Source organism: Dendropsophus ebraccatus, chromosome 4 (assembly GCF_027789765.1).
Source record: "Dendropsophus ebraccatus isolate aDenEbr1 chromosome 4, aDenEbr1.pat, whole genome shotgun sequence".
Taxonomy (NCBI): domain Eukaryota; kingdom Metazoa; phylum Chordata; class Amphibia; order Anura; family Hylidae; genus Dendropsophus; species Dendropsophus ebraccatus.
In genome coordinates, this window is record NC_091457.1 from 116,733,438 (window position 1) to 116,749,240 (window position 15,803).

Genomic DNA, 15,803 nt, shown 5'->3' on the forward strand with positions numbered 1-15,803 from the left:
GGGGTATTCTGGGCAACAGTGAAAAATCTGTGGGGCAGGAGGGGGATCATTATGAAGAAGTCCTATTTACCCGTCCCCGTGCCCCCCGCAGTGTAGCATCATGCTCATGGTCCCTTGCTGGGCTCTCGATCCTGTGATGTCACAGCCCCACTCAGAAATGCCCGCTCAGCCAATCAGTGAGTGAGGCGGGACAAAGCGGTTATCAGTGACTGATAAATCCGGGCCTATGTCTGATATCTATATCACAGGTATCTGGCATTGTTAGCAGTGTTTCTGTGTGTATGGTGAATATTTAGTTGGAAACATAGAAGATTGTCAGCAGGAAAGACCACCAGGTCCATCTAGTCTAGTTTTTTAGTTCTTCAAGACATGGTGGCTGGAAACTGGATGCATCCACTGAACACACACAAAGGAGAATCTGCTTTATATCTTCTTCTCTCAGATGTCGTCCCAGGATCACATAGGACATTAGGAAGAGGCTGCTGAGCCAGATCTACTTTACACCCGGGTGATAAATAAGTCCCCTGGTGTCTGACTGGCCATTTATAAGAGAGCTGGAGTCGGAACTGCAGCCATTCAAGCTTTTGAAGAAACTGACAAATGGGTAATTGACATGAGCATCTTCTACCCTTATAATCTTGCTGCACTATTCGTTTACTGCCCCTTTAAAATCAAATGGAAAAGATAACACCATAAAAAGATAAAAAATGCAAATGCTATTTAAAAGGGACAGTTATCACTAATGACTTTACAAAGCTGTCAATCTACTACATTTATTTATCATCTATATCTCATTATGTGGTGCTGCTTTTCCTATGGCATGGCTCACTTTCATGCACACCTCCATGTGAGGCAGGTCCCGGGCTGGGAGCATTTCCAGCAGAGAATAAATTAGATAAACTGGGTCAGGACACTAGAGGTTTCGTGGCCTCCATCGATATCCCATCACCCACTCCGCTAACCAGGTCAGCGGCTTTCTCTCCACCATTACAGGCGTCAGCTTACCGCGCTTTCCTCCACGACGAGGAGAACTCGTCCGAAGTGATGTGCTTCAGAAAATTGAAGCAGAAGAAAAATATCTGGAAGGAGAAAAAAAAAAAATAATAATTAACTAAGGGATAGAAGGAAACAAGAGCAGCAAAAACCTCAAATCATCAGGATTAAATAGTAATTCTACACATTGCAGCTCTCTACCACATAAAATAGAGATGTTTGTCCTGAGCTACGTGGTTCACATATAAGGGTCTGTTCACACTAAGCAAAAGTGTTGGAATTCCGTCCAGAGCCTCTGTGTGAGGGGTGTGTGAGGCATCGGATTGACATACTAAGGCAGGCGGGAGTCAACTCCGAGCAGAGTCTGCTGCGGGGGCGGCACACGGAATTCTGCCACTTTTTCTCAGTGTGAACATACCGTTAGGGAGCAAAAAAAAAGAGGATGCAGCAGGAAGAGACGTATATGTGTGTAGTTGTGCAGTTACAAGCTATTTAGGGTTTGTTTAAAAAGAAAAAAAAACATCCTCCTTAATGTCATTGTAATGGATGCCTCCTGTGGTTGTCATTTTAGGAAAAATGATGTCAGACCAAAGTTAGGGCATCTGCTATTGCCATACAGTGAATGATATAGCGCATTAGACTTCTAAAAGTCAAAAAAAGGAAAAGGCCTAAGCCAATATCATAGTTTGTGATTTACCCAGTGTATAGCCCATATCACAGTCCTGTGAATAACCACATATCACGGAAAAGGCCAACCAGCTCTGCTACATGCAGACAAATGGCAGTAATGTCAGTGAAAGAAATTTCCAAGCTTATGGGAACCAACTTCTATTCCGCAAAGCAATTACCAGAAACTGAACCTTCCAATAATTCCAACTATGACAGCAGGGGGCACTAGTGGGGTTACTGGTATATGAGTACTTACTATTCTGCATTTATGTAAATTGATAACTATGCTCCTCTTACCTTGGCTTGCCTTTGCGTTGCTACAAATAAACAGCAGCCCCTTCTTGCTGGCAAAGTGCTCCTCGTGTTGATGTCAATGATTAAAAGAAACAAAAAACACAGACAAGAAAGGAAATGCAAAAACTTTGCGGCCGACTGCTGAGCCCTTGCAGAGAGACGCTGGTTTGATTTGTAGCAAGGAGTGTTTGCCTTTGACGAATCTTGCTCATTAGATTGAGGAGGGAACGTGGAGTGTCTGGAAGGTCTATGTAAAGCCGCCAGTCTGGCAGCATTGCCTTTTATCACGCTTGGGTAACCACTATGCAATTATAAAAAATGTACGTCCAACTGAACCACAACCTGAAAACACAACTTGAACCACCTGAATCGAGAAATTAGCTTTGACGTAGCAGAACTGAGCTTGTCATTTGTCACAACTCAATGTAAAATATGATGTTATTTGTGGTTTTTCACAGCAGTGTCATAGCGGGAAATTCTCCTTGTGGAGGGGCAGCTAGTAGAGGGTCTCTACTCCAGAAGAAAGAAAACTGTCCAGTGCCACCTATGGGCAGCAACCCTGTACATCAATATCTGAGCCTGCATCAGTTCCACAAAAGTAAAACCCTTTAATCCAAAAAATGTAAAGCTTTATTTGGGTCAATAGCATACCAATAGGATGTGCCACTAATGTCAGAGCAATGGGAGTTTAATCACTGCAACCCTTGAAGAATGAAGAAAAAAGTGACAGTGACTCTAAAGCTACCTATATACCTGATCTGGTGGCGGCTTATTCCTTTCGAGAGCAAAGGGGTCAGGCAGTGAAACTCTATCATGTCCAACCAGTTTCCACTGACATTATCTGTCAGTAAGGAGTTGTAAAACCCCATACACCCAAACAATTGATCTATGCTCTCAAAGTAGAGCTCTGGGCAGGACCAATTTTTTTCAAAATGCCTAGGGTAAACCCCCACTTTACTCCATGGCTCCAGTGCTGGTGACTGCATTCCGCCGCTCCAGTCCCTGGCCACCTCCTGGTGTATAGACAGGACTTGGGACATGACACGTCATGGGACGTCATACCTCAAGTCCCATCTTTAGATCAGGAGTTATGGAATTAAGTGGATGTTGTTTTACACCCACCCTCTCTTCTCCGGGCATTTTGAAAAAAGTTGTTTTGTCCGGAGTTTTCCTTTAATTGCTCTGGTTTAACTGGAGCTTAAGTGACACTGTCACCCCCTTTTTGCATTTTGACTGCTCTCCACTGGTGTAAAGGGTAAATGTTACAGCTTTCATTACTTATTTTATATTATACCTCATGGTGCTTTTTCTGGTAGTCATTTTTATCACCTGTGGATTGGTATATGTGGGCGGGGCTAAACACCCTATGCGCCACATCGCTCTGCCCCTAGCGCCACTTAGTCCCGCCCCATCCGTATCATCACCGCATAGGTCCCACCACCTCAGCAGCCATTGGAAGGGCCAGCCTAAAGCTCTAGGCCCCACCCCCCTAGATTGTTCCACACCAATGGCCGCTGAGGGGGCGGGGCCTATAGCTGCGATGACGTCACGGATGGCTACCAAGGGTCCCTGCAGCCAGACCCTCACTGACTGGACATACAAGTTACATCTGATATAGTATCAATAGTGAGATACTCTCTTCTCACAGCAATGGCCTACTTCCCTGATGGCGAACCTATGACAGTGCTGACACGCGTAGCCATAGTCGCTGACACGCGGCCACATACAGAAAGTATGCGGCCGCATGCAAGCTCCAAGGCAGTCCAGCGGCCTTACAGTGCACAATGCACAATAGCTGTGTACGGCTGGCCGGAGCGGTGCCGCGCTCCACCCGTGTTGCTCCTGCTTTCAGCTCCGCCTTCCTCCTGCCTTTAGCGTCGCCTCCTGGTGCCACAGCCCGCATCCTGGACCGCAGCAGTATTGTAAGTTTGTGTGGGGAGGGATGGGGTATTGTGTGCATGTGTGGGGAGGGATGGGGGTCAGGTAGGGTAGTGTGTTTGTGTGGAAGGGTCAGGTAGGGTAGTGTATGGGGAGAGATGGGGGGCAGGTGGGGTAATTTGTGTGAGTGTGAGTTTTAGTTTACTTCACACAATTTTTTGGGGTTAATAAAGTACAGTTATATATTACAATTATGTATTTTTGTTAATTAGACTACAAATAACGCAAAATTATGGTGTTTTTTCTTGAAGTGACACACCATTCGAGTTGTACTTGTTTTTTCGCCGAATGCTGACACACCAAACTCAAAAGGTTGCCCATCACTGGCCTACTTCTTGCTCTCCAGCCAATGCAGAACTACAACTCCCAGCATGCTGTGACAGATGCCAACTCTCAGGGCATGTCTGGGGATGTAACTCTGCAACAGCTAACAGCTGGAGAGCCAGAATTTAGGGACTACTACTACTACTACTAGAAGGATATGCAGAACTTACCTCCTCCCCCTTACTGAGACGGTCAACCAACATGTGTCTAAAAACAAAGAGGAGGCACAATGACTTCATGGCAATGTCTTATAAATACAAAAGGTGCAATCACATGCTGACTAGGGGGCTACCACCAATTGATAAGCTGTAATTGTTGAGGGGTAGCAACAACTACATATAAACAACTCACCCAAAGAGGTACCAATCATAGGCCACCGTCAGGTAAAGGATCTCGGCTGGGTTTAAGGAACTGTGAACCATTCCATCCTATAAAAGCAAGTACAAGTACGGTCAGTGAAGAGTGTGCCTATACCTGCCAGAGCACGATGTATACCCCATGAAGATCATATAAAGGATTCTATTAAATCTTTAGATGTTCCTTTAAAAGTGTCAACCATGCAAAACTCCTCTATACAAATAAACAAAGGCATAAACTGCAAAGGGTAAAAGAACATACTAACCCTTTCTTGATCCCTGGTGTGTTAGGATGTCCAAATATTATACATTACTACGTCAGGTTAACATACTCCTGATAACCACTGCTTTAATGGTATGGTATGCATGCATGTATAATACATACATTTCATATAGATTTCTTTAGGGAAACGGCAGGAGAAATATACCCGTCAATCACTACACATCACACATACATATCTACAGCCTCAATGCTAAAATTGACTTTTACCATCAACCGCTGTTGAATCACGCAAGCATAAATGAAATCGGTTTCTCAAGGCTTAACCCATCTGCTGACAAAGTGCCTTGTAAAAAACATAAATTATGAATACTCTGCTGGCATAAAAGAGAATTATAGGCAGGGCAGTTTATACTGAAGATTAGAACATCCCATTAGGAATGCAGCAGCTGTACAGCACGGCGGGTCATTCGTCCAAATTAATGTCAAATATTCATTTTGGGTCTGAGATCCTGGCTTGTAATGGGTCTCTGCACAGGGAAATAGATATACATATATACATAGAATAATCAGAATGTGGAACTTGTCCTTTGAACTTAATTTGTCACAAGGCTCCTGTTTGATTTATTTATTTTTTTTGGTCCAAAAGTTTCATGGTAACCCTTAATAATTCATCAAAGAGGTATGCAAAAAAAAAAAAAAAAAAAAAAAAAAGATTAAAATTCCAGTATGAAGGTGCAAGTTTTTAGATTTGTTGTCTATGATTTAGGGTCAGTAAGGAAAAAGTAAAAAGGCCAATAAAAATCTCTGTTTTTACAGGATATGTGATAGATTTATTTTCCCAGATTGACACATAATGGGTCAGTACCAGTAATTAAATTTAAACCAAACCACCTGCTCTGACCCTACACATGGTATCATACTTGGTATAGCTGACCCATCCTTATCGCTCATGCTGGCAAGTTATCAGTTCTTGCTCTGCCTCCTACAAATTTGGAATGAAGAAGTATAGGCCTATAAGAGAAGAGAGACCACTGGTGCCAACCACGAGTTAGGACAATGACAGCTGACTTGAGAAGAGACGCTGACTGACTGGTCTCATCAAATACTACCTACTAGGGTAGTACTGTCCTAGGGACCCTGGATCAGCAGGTGTATACTGGGTGCTCTGAACTCATTAGATTCTTTCTGAATGTCATATCATGGGAACCAGAGGGGAAGGCAGAACAGAGGGGCAGTTGTAAACCCATTTCTATTGTGCCCTCTTTTAACCCAGGTCCCATCTGGTGGTAGAAGAGTCATTCATCTGCCATGCTTGCCTGAGACTTTTCCAATCTTTCATTTAAAGCTTCTCTCTGTGACATTCTCATTAAGAAGAGCAACAATCCCTTAAAAGACGAATTTCGCAGACTCTGGGATTGTGCGCTCACAGCTTGCATTTACTTTTCATTTTTGTCTTAGCATTCAGGGGAATAAACTGGCTCAATGGCACAGCAGGCTCGATGTTCAGTATCTCAGCAGGACTGGAGCACATCGCTCATTATATGCATCAGTACCGGGAAGAAGTCTTCCAAGGCAAATAGTTTAGAGCAGATATACGTTTATTACCAGCTGTGATCAAGTTTGTAAGATAACAGCGAGATGGACGCTGCATTACATGAAGTTTACTTATCTACAGTAAAATTTCTTTATTGCTGAATCAACAAGTGCTGCCAGATGATCAGACCTTGGCTGCATTCACAGGTACTTGGTGTACTGCTAAGCCAATTACCGCGTGGTGAAGCAAATCACTATGGTTTTGCAGTACAGACATTGGCTGTATAGTTTTCACCTATAATAATGAAGCTCTTGACTTTCAGCCCTATGAGAAAATATCTTAAAACAGACATGTTAAAAAAAGGAAGCAGTAAAGCTCTGATACAGCCATACTGATGGAAAACTGCAGGGGTTAAGTACTCACAGCCCAGAGCGAGAGTCTCAGGAGTGAAATAAACAGCGGTGTGCGATCCCACCCGGAAATACAGTGCACCAGCAGCCCACTGTTATCTGCAGAGAAACAGAAAAGATCACCATATTTTAATCATTAGATGTATTCATTAGCTATAGCTGTACTCTAAATTACAAAGACTTCTCTAGTCCCACATGACCAGTCCTCTGTGAGTCTTGGGTATCTGGATCATAAAGGTCACATGACATTACATCACTATGCACCATGAACACAAGGTTATTCAGGTCTAGAAAACACTCAGAACAGGAGAGAAACTGCAAACATGAATATATGTCTACATCTATCACACACACAGTTGTGTTGCTTGGGCAAAAAAGGCATACAGACCGCACTAGTATACCAACTCATCAGTCTGCTCCCCACTTCAGAGATGGACTTGTCCCAGCAGAGATGGCCCAGTCTGGCAGGACACTACTATGGCTAGTGATGGGCCGTTGCTGCCGAGATAGGTTTGTCTAGGAAGTAGGAAGCAGAGAAACAAGCGGGGGACCAAATGGCATCACAGTGGCATCTGCAGAGGACTTAGGTAGAAGTATATGCTGTCTTTTTTGTTTTTACATGCAAAGTTTTATAATTTCTAGAAACATGTAAAAATATAAACTCTACACACAGGAACCAAGCAAAACAAATTTATTTCTTTATTTCTTTATTACACATATATGTATTAGATAGAGATAGATATCTATGTTACAGATGAGCAAAGCCGAGCATGTAGCATTAGATTTATGGTAGCAGAAGAACTTGGATGCAGCCTTAAAGCATAACTGTCATTTCAGGGTCATTTTTCTGAAAACATTAAATATCAACAGTTCAAGCGATTTTAAGAAACTCTGTAATAGGTTTTATAAACCAAAAGAGTTTTCTTCTGTACTGAAAAAGCAATCTCCCAGCCTCCCCCCTCACATCAAATGAAGCAGGATTTCTCTCTCCATTATGTGGCTATGGAGAGGGGAGGGGCTGTTAGGAGTGACTGAGCACGGAGCAGTCCTGCACAGCACAACACCCTGTAATCTTCCCTCAGTAAGTTCATAGATAAGCACTGACCTTTCTGACACCTGAATTTAGCGTTTTAGGTGCCCAGAGAGTCTACAAACAGCTGACCTTCATGTCACCTCTTCCTGCTCCCTCATCTCCCTCGGCCCCTCCCCCCTTCATAGGAGATAGTGGAGAGAGCAGAGCCGGTCTTCACTGGCGTGTTTGCCTGATAATGCACAGATAAGAAGTCAGGGGGGGAGGCTGGGAGATTGCTTCTTGAGTACAGAAGGAGGCTTTTTTGGCTGATGAAACCTATTACAGAGTTTCTTAAAATCACTTATACTAATGATTTCTGCAATAAAAAAAAAAAACATGACAGTTACGCTTTAACCCCTTAGCGACCCATGACGTATCTAATACGTCACGGCGCCGCGGGGGGTGTTCAGAGCGGGGTCCCGCCAGGACCCCGCTCTGAACGGCGCTGATCCCGGCTGAGACGTGAAGCCGGGCAGTGCCTCAAACCTGACAGCTGCATTGAAGTGCTTTATGCACAACATCCCTGGTGTCTAGTGGGTCGGATCTCCCCCCCCGTGATGCGATCGCGGGGGGGGGAGATCCGTTCTTCTGGCCGTGCCGGGCCTCAGCCGGGCCTCGGCTGATCCCGGCTCGGCAGTAGATTGCTATGGCCTGCAGCAGGCCATAGCAATCTATGACCGATCTCATGGATCTTTGCTGTGTATATACACAGCATTGATCTCTATGAGAGATCAGTGCTATGTATATACAAGCCCCCCAGGGGGGCTTCTAGTCCATGTAAAAAAAAAAGTAAAAAAGTGTTTTTATTAATAAAAAATCCCCTCCCCTAATAAAAGTCCAAATCACTCCCCTTTTCCCATTTTTTAAATATAAATTAATAAATAAACATATTTAGTATCGCCGCGCGCGTAATCGCCCGAACTATTAATTAATCACATTCCTGATCTCGCACGGTAAACGGCGTAAGCGCAAAAAAATTCCAAAGTGCAAAATTGCGCATTTTTGGTCGCATCAAATCCAGAAAAAATGTAATAAAAAGCGATCAAAAAGTCGTATATGCACAATCAAGTTACCGGTAGAAAGAACGCATCATGGCGCAAAAACTGACACCTCACACAGCCCCATAGACCAAAGGATAAAAGCGCTATAAGCCTGGGAATGGAGCGATTTTAAGTGACATATATTTGTTAACAACGGTTTGAATTTTTTACAGGCCATCAGATACAATATAAGTTATACATGTTATATATCATAGTAATCGTAACGACTTGAGGAACATGCATAACAAGTCAGTTTTACCATAGGGCGAATGGCGTAAATGCAAAACTCCCCGAAATCAAAACAAATTTGTTTTTTTTTCAATTTGACAGCGCAAATGATTTTTTTTCGGTTTCACAACATATTTTATGGAAAAATTATGCCTGTAATTGCAATGTACAATTGGTTTCGCAAAAAATAAGCACTCATAAGTCTCTAGGTGAAAAAATGCAAGCGCTATGGACTTTTAAACAAAGTGGAAAAAGCAAAAGCGCAAAAACGAAAATTGGCTTGGACCTTAAGGGGTTAAGGTTCCCTAGAAAACATGGATACATATGGACTGTTTCCAGGACTCCCTAAAGCTGCATCCAACTTCTGCAGCCACAAATGCCGCAAACCAGAGTATAATTGCGATTCACTCATCTCTAATCTATATCTATGATTATGGGTATTGAGGCAGCACTTCACACACAGTTTAGATCAATTTGTAATCTATATCTATCTAAAGAATATACATACATTCATACTTTCCTGGAAAGAGCAAAAGAATACAAATACATATTTTTGTTATTATGTTAATAAACATAACCAGCAATCAAGTGGACACTACAACATATAAAAAATATATATCAAGATATAAAAAAATAAATAAATTTAACCCCTTTAAAAACCTAGGATTAGAAAAACAAGGTCGATTTTGGTTTTTTGCCTACACCTGTCCGAAGTTTACAACTGGTATTGCAGTTCAGCCCCATTCATTTTAAAAGTCCAAACTATTTTCAATATCTCGTACAAGCGATTTTAAAGCGACTCTGTACTGAAAACCTTCCCCCCCCCCCCCCCCAAACCACTTGTACCTTTGGATAGCTGCTTTTAATCCAAGATCTGTCCTGGGGTCCGTTTGGCAGGTGATGCAGTTATTGTCCTAAAAACCAACTCATAAACTTGCAACCCCATGCCCAACGGGTGTGGCTTAGAATATCTGTTCCCTAAGATTGCACCACCCCTCCGTCCCTCCTCCCCACCCTCTTCATCATTAGGAATGCCACTGGAACATTTTCTTCAGTCTGAAGTTTGCACAGGTGTCTTAACGATCCAGCCCATGTGCTGGGCTGACACAGGTGGTAAATAGGAGGCAATATGCCTGGAGCATTCCTAATGATGAAGAGGGAGGGGAGGAGGGACAGAGGGTGTGCCAGCCTAATGCACACACACTTTAGGCCAAGGCCGTTGGGCACGGGGCTGCAAGTTAAAAAGTTGTTTTTTAGGACAATCACCTGCCGAACGGACCCAAGGACAGATCTTGTATTAAAAGCAGCTATCCGAAGGTACAAGTGGTTTGGGGGGTCAAATTGTGGGTACAAAGTCACTTTAAGGAACTCTGTAATAGGTTTTATTAAGCAAAACAGTTTCCTTCTGAGCTGTTTTCCTTTCTCCCCTCTCACTTTAGAAGAAGCAGGATTTCTGTGTCTATTATGCTTTTTGGAAAGGGGAGGGGTTGAGGGGGACGAGTGAGCACTGAGAGGAGAAAAGGCAGCCCTGTCCAGCAAGATCCCAGACCAACACTAACCTTTCTGACCTGTGAATCCAGGTTTTATCTGCTCAGACAGCCTCCAAATGGCCGAGCTGGTTCTCTCCTCTTCCTGTTCAGTCATTCACTCTAGACCCCTCCCCCCTCCATAAGTTAGAATGGACTCAACAAAACCGTCTTCACTTTGCTCTTCTGTGATAAAGACGACTTTGCTTGATAATAAGCAGATAAGAAGAAAGGGTGGACGTTGCAAAACAGCTGTTTCAGTACAGAAAGAGGCTTTTTTTCCTTGATAAAACCTATTACAGAATTCCTTAAAATCACTTGTACTATTGATTTTTGAAAGAAAAAAAAACTTAAAATGACAATTACACTTTAAAAATCAATGTAGATATGCTTCCATACCTATGTGGGCTTGTAAAACTTTTAGCTTAAGCCAGCATTTGCCAACTGGGCTTCAATAGATACTCAAAGCTTTTTGGAACCTAATTTGAAGCTTCAGAGAGACAGCAACAGCTGCCACATATCCTATAGTTGAGTACTCAAGCAGAGAAATTAGAGGGTTAACTCCACAATAACAGGAACTTAACTGTACAAATGTACAAGCACTGGTCATCTTTAAGTCTATCTGGACACAGCTGCACCCATTCCTACGTGATCATTACAGCAATGTAAACATCTCCTTTTAGATTTAGCTTGATACTTGGTAATGTTTTCCAAGCTTTTGGACTCAGGTGGCATAAAGAACTGTGAAATTAGACTGTTCCTCACTCTCCAAAAGCTAAATGTAGGTGTTTAGTCATGTGTGACTTGGCTGCAGGCACCATGTGAGCACTGGCTGAGACTCTGCATAATATTTTACTGAGGACCTGAAGAAAACAATACACAATTAGCATTACCTGACTCATTCTTGGAGTAGATATAAAATTCCCTCCCCGGTGGGTTTTCTTACATTTGGTGATTTACTGAGTGTACTTCAGCCCCCAATAATATTCCAGGTGCTCAGATTAGTGTCATGGTGTGTGGCACTAGTAAAACACCCTCTAAGCGTACAGTACCTGTTCCTCTACCAACATACTGAAGTAACAAATTCCATCTCCTTGAACCAAGAAATTAAATTGTTAGGACAACTTGGATTTCCAGACCATCTAGTAGCTACTGTACATTTAGATATGGCGATAATGGTGCAGGCAAAGTCCCAGGATCTAATTTCCTAATTTTCCTGATAAGAAATCCAGATAGATTTCCTGACCCATATGACCCAAGCCAGAATATAGACTTGTAAATTATAGGACATGTCCTAAAATTGTCCAGAATTTCAGGTACGGATGCCCCATAGAACCCTACAAGGGCGTCCGGAATTCCAGACAGCTCCAGATGTGTATCTGCATGCTACCCTGAGCAAGTGCCGTGCTGACCCTGGCCTTTTAACAGTACACACACCTAATCGAATATTGTTAATGCAGCACTGTGTTTGACAAGCATCCTGTCAAAAACTCTTCTGGCCAGAGGCAGCATTATGTCTCCGGCCACAAGAGGCAGCTTTCTTCCACCCCCACCCCCAGCATTGCAACACACGACCTCACAAAGCAGAAAATCAGGAAGACAGAGGGAGATGCCGGCAGGGAGCATGGAGCATGTGGGTATGACTGTTTTTCTTTTCTTCTCTGTTTTTATGGTCAGGAAACACTGATGGTTTCCTGAAGCTTCAGGATCAGTGTTTTCTAAACTTTAAAATGGCCATGACATGTGAAGAGGGCCCAAGACTATTTTTGTATAAATATAATAGGAGACTCTTACCATCTCCATTGATGATGTGGATGAGCAACCTCAGGTAATTCTGTGTCTGCTTTACCAAATCCCAACTCTGCAAGAAAAGATAGGTGTGTTATTTTAAAGTAAAATGAACAATGATCCCGTTATTAGACACAGTTGATCTATATGCCATCAAAAGCAAGATTCTGGATTACGCCACATATACAACATGGCTTTCCTTATACTGCAAATCTCAAGGTGTGTGCTCCAAGCAGGCACAGATAGGATCAGCTTCTCTGCATTGTCTACTGGTGCCCAAGGTAGTCCGAACCCCACCTCCTGCCTCAATACAAGCTCAGGTTATTGTTCTCATGATCTCTGGGGGTCCCAACAGATGGACCCAAGGAATCATATAATTTTCACATATTCTGTGGCTATGCTGTTAGTGGACAAAACCCATTATTTTATATGGACAAGGACTTGTACACTTTAAACAGTCCCATTTTAAAAGATTTCCCTTGCAGGGTCGTCTGCTACTGAAACCCCAGACGAACAATTGTAACATACAGGAGAAGAAAGTGTTCAAATTTTCCTGCAAGGCCACCACGGAGGAAATGAAGCATTATACAGTGCCTATTGAAAGTAATGGGCTGTGGGATGTAATGTATGGATGTTCTGGGTCCTCCAGAGAGATGCGCTCTTTGTAGCTGATCTACCTTCTGGCTATTATATCAGAGGATGAAAGCCAACCCCCACCCCCCACCCAACTATTAACTCTGAATTCCCTAACAGGGTATTTGCAAATGGGTTTTATAAACCAGACAACCCCTTAAGATGTGTTTTTTCTTCTTTTTTTAATGGATAGAGATGCCGGAATGAACAGTAATAATGTATTCATGACACATATATATTCCTCCGCATGGCAGTTCCCTGGGTGATCCTCGCGCAATGTATATCAGCTCAAAATCACTTTCCAACAAGTGCCAACTCAGCGTTCCCCGCTGCCTGCTGGGCTCTGTCCTAATTCTGCCTGTTGACAGATGATTAAATCATAGTCACGTCTTGTGCCAAATTTTGCGAGAAAAACTTTTTAATAAGAGCCTCCAAACATGTGACCGAAAGAAGGAATCAAGGGCATCTATTCACTATAAGGGAAACTTCAGTAGGACAATGTAGATTTCTCTACTGCTTTGTCAGTTTATACCTCATTTGTGCTACAGGTAGATGCAACATATATATTTCCATATATATTTGACTTCAATGCAATGCTGCCCCTGCAGTAAGGAACGGATGCTGATTCCATTGCCATAAGCGTCCATTCTTTACTCAAAAATAATGTTGTGTGAACATAGCCAAATAGTGAATTTTACAATGTTGACTGCAAATGCTGCAATCGGACAATGAACAAGAGTTTTCTTGATCAGCTGATCACTTTTCCTTTTACACAGGCCTATTATCTTAGGAACACATATTCATCAGATAAATTGGCCTGGTTTAAACATCTCCAGGAAGAATAGAGGAAGTTACAAGGTAGAGATGAGGACGAAGATAAGTAGTAACAAAAACAGACATATTTACAATGAAGCCATGTGTCATGACCTGAAACAATGGCTGGCAGTCCTATGAATCCAGCTCAGGTTACACATAGTATTTCAGTCAATGTCATGAGAGTAAGTTATATTCAGGGAGGTTCATACTCACTAGCAGTATTCAGCGTTGCATGGATGCTAGATCAAATAATAACATAAAGGGGATCTGTGCTGCAGGGTTTCCCTGCACTTGCTCAATAGTGTACACAACAGTGGCGGATGGGGGGGTCGGTCAGAGAGGTCCCTTTACCTACCAGAGTGGCCAGTGGCCAAGAATCATGTTCATGCATCTAGAGCAATATATGATTATAATAGTAGCACTACCCCTTTAAATGATCGCAGACTGATTCTTTTCACTGAAGTCTCACTTTTCATAAATACAAGGTGCAAGGTACTGTGAATATCTTCAAATTAACACTGAAAGGGTAAAAATAAATAACAAAAAATAATAAGAATACACAGTCTTGTCCCTGTAGACTGAGAAAGGCACCTGCAATACTACTCTCAATTAGATTTTTCTAAGCAAAATCCATTAATATGAGCAGCCTGCAGCGCTTCCTGCCATGTGCTGACCCACTTTCTCCAGCTTAGCACATGCCGGGTCCCCAGTTCTGCTGGAATATCCCAGAGGCTTTACAGTGAGGGGAAACCTGCCCTATCAGGACTGAGAGTGATGGTGGAGAGGCGCCGCTCCTGACTGTGTCTACTTTCATCATTTTGTCTGCTGCTGTGCAGCTCACCAGAGCCTCAGGGGGAGATAAAAAGGGCAAATGACAGCACAGCCGCGTCTCTAAGCAGATGTACGAGAAGTGGCGTAGAGCAAAATGCAGAGCGTGCCATATGACTAATACTCTCTCTAACCAGAATACGTATTGCATCATGGGCTTACCTGGTATTCCCTCCAGTCAATGTTTAAGTGTCTTGTCAAGCAGACTGGGATACTTAAAGGGGCATCAACATAATCCTATGGGTTCAAAAGTATAAATTACAATCAGATATAAAGTAACTTAATTTGTATTTTTTTTAACCCACCCATTTAAAGATGACCTAAGGTCTCTCCTCAATTGTCTGTTTTAGTTTAAAAAAAAAAATGCATATTCCCCATGAAACAATAATTCTGGAACATAGTTTCTGATAGCTATAAATTGTGCTATTACCTGTTATAGAAATGTTTGATTAAACAGCCAACCGGGTGTAATGTATTGGGAGCATGTTCCTACACATTCTAACTCCATCCAATCATTGCTGAATATGCCAGACAGTCAATGTCCCAAATGGTAACACACTGTTGGCTATTTAAGGGTGCCTTCACACACACCGGATCCGCAGCAGATTGGATGGTGCAGATTTGATGCTGTTTCAGGTATTTAGATCTAATCTGCTGCGGATCCGCAGCAGAAAATTCGCTGCGATACAGTGTGTGTGAAGCTACCCTAAAAAATTAAAGATGTTCCAGAATTTTTATTTCGTGGACAATACAAGTATGTACTAAAAATACACTGGTTTAGGAGAGACCATGGGTTCTCTGAATAGACCAAATAATTGTTTTGCAGTCACACAGAAACTAAGGTTGCTACTTATTAGGGCTGGGCGGTATACCGCAAAAATACCGATACCGTCACTGGCGTCTGTTAACCGACCTCAACTTAGCCAGGACGGTATCTGCGGTAATTTTGTGTTTCCCAGAGAGCTTCTGCACGCAGTCGCGGCGGCGTGAGCGCTGCACGTTATGTGCAGGGACGCCGGAATCAGAGCGGGAGGTGGAGGAGCAGCAGGGCCCAGGTGAGAATGCCCGCCCCCGGCACCCGTCCAGTGTGAGCGCCCGCCCTCCCCCTGTCCCATCCGGCGTCCCTGCACA

The 15,803-nt window shown here is 42.9% G+C and overlaps 1 protein-coding gene across 7 annotated transcripts in view; it reads right to left on the bottom strand.

Annotated features, from left to right (window-relative positions):
* MTMR14 (myotubularin related protein 14) overlaps positions 1 to 15,803 on the bottom strand; it is a 58,365-nt gene that overhangs the window by 24,755 nt on the left and 17,807 nt on the right. For all 7 annotated transcript variants that reach the window (XR_011362635.1, XM_069966846.1, XM_069966841.1 and 4 more), the window contains exons 9-14: positions 14,835 to 14,909; positions 12,402 to 12,468; positions 6,755 to 6,840; positions 4,570 to 4,646; positions 4,389 to 4,425; positions 1,006 to 1,079 (exon numbers count right to left, since the gene is read on the bottom strand). Coding sequence is in view for 6 of the 7 variants with exons in the window: in XM_069966846.1 (XP_069822947.1) it covers positions 1,006 to 1,079; positions 4,389 to 4,425; positions 4,570 to 4,646; positions 6,755 to 6,840; positions 12,402 to 12,468; positions 14,835 to 14,909 (416 nt within the window). In the remaining variant the exon portion in view is untranslated. The remainder of the gene's footprint in view (positions 1 to 1,005; positions 1,080 to 4,388; positions 4,426 to 4,569; positions 4,647 to 6,754; positions 6,841 to 12,401; positions 12,469 to 14,834; positions 14,910 to 15,803) is intronic.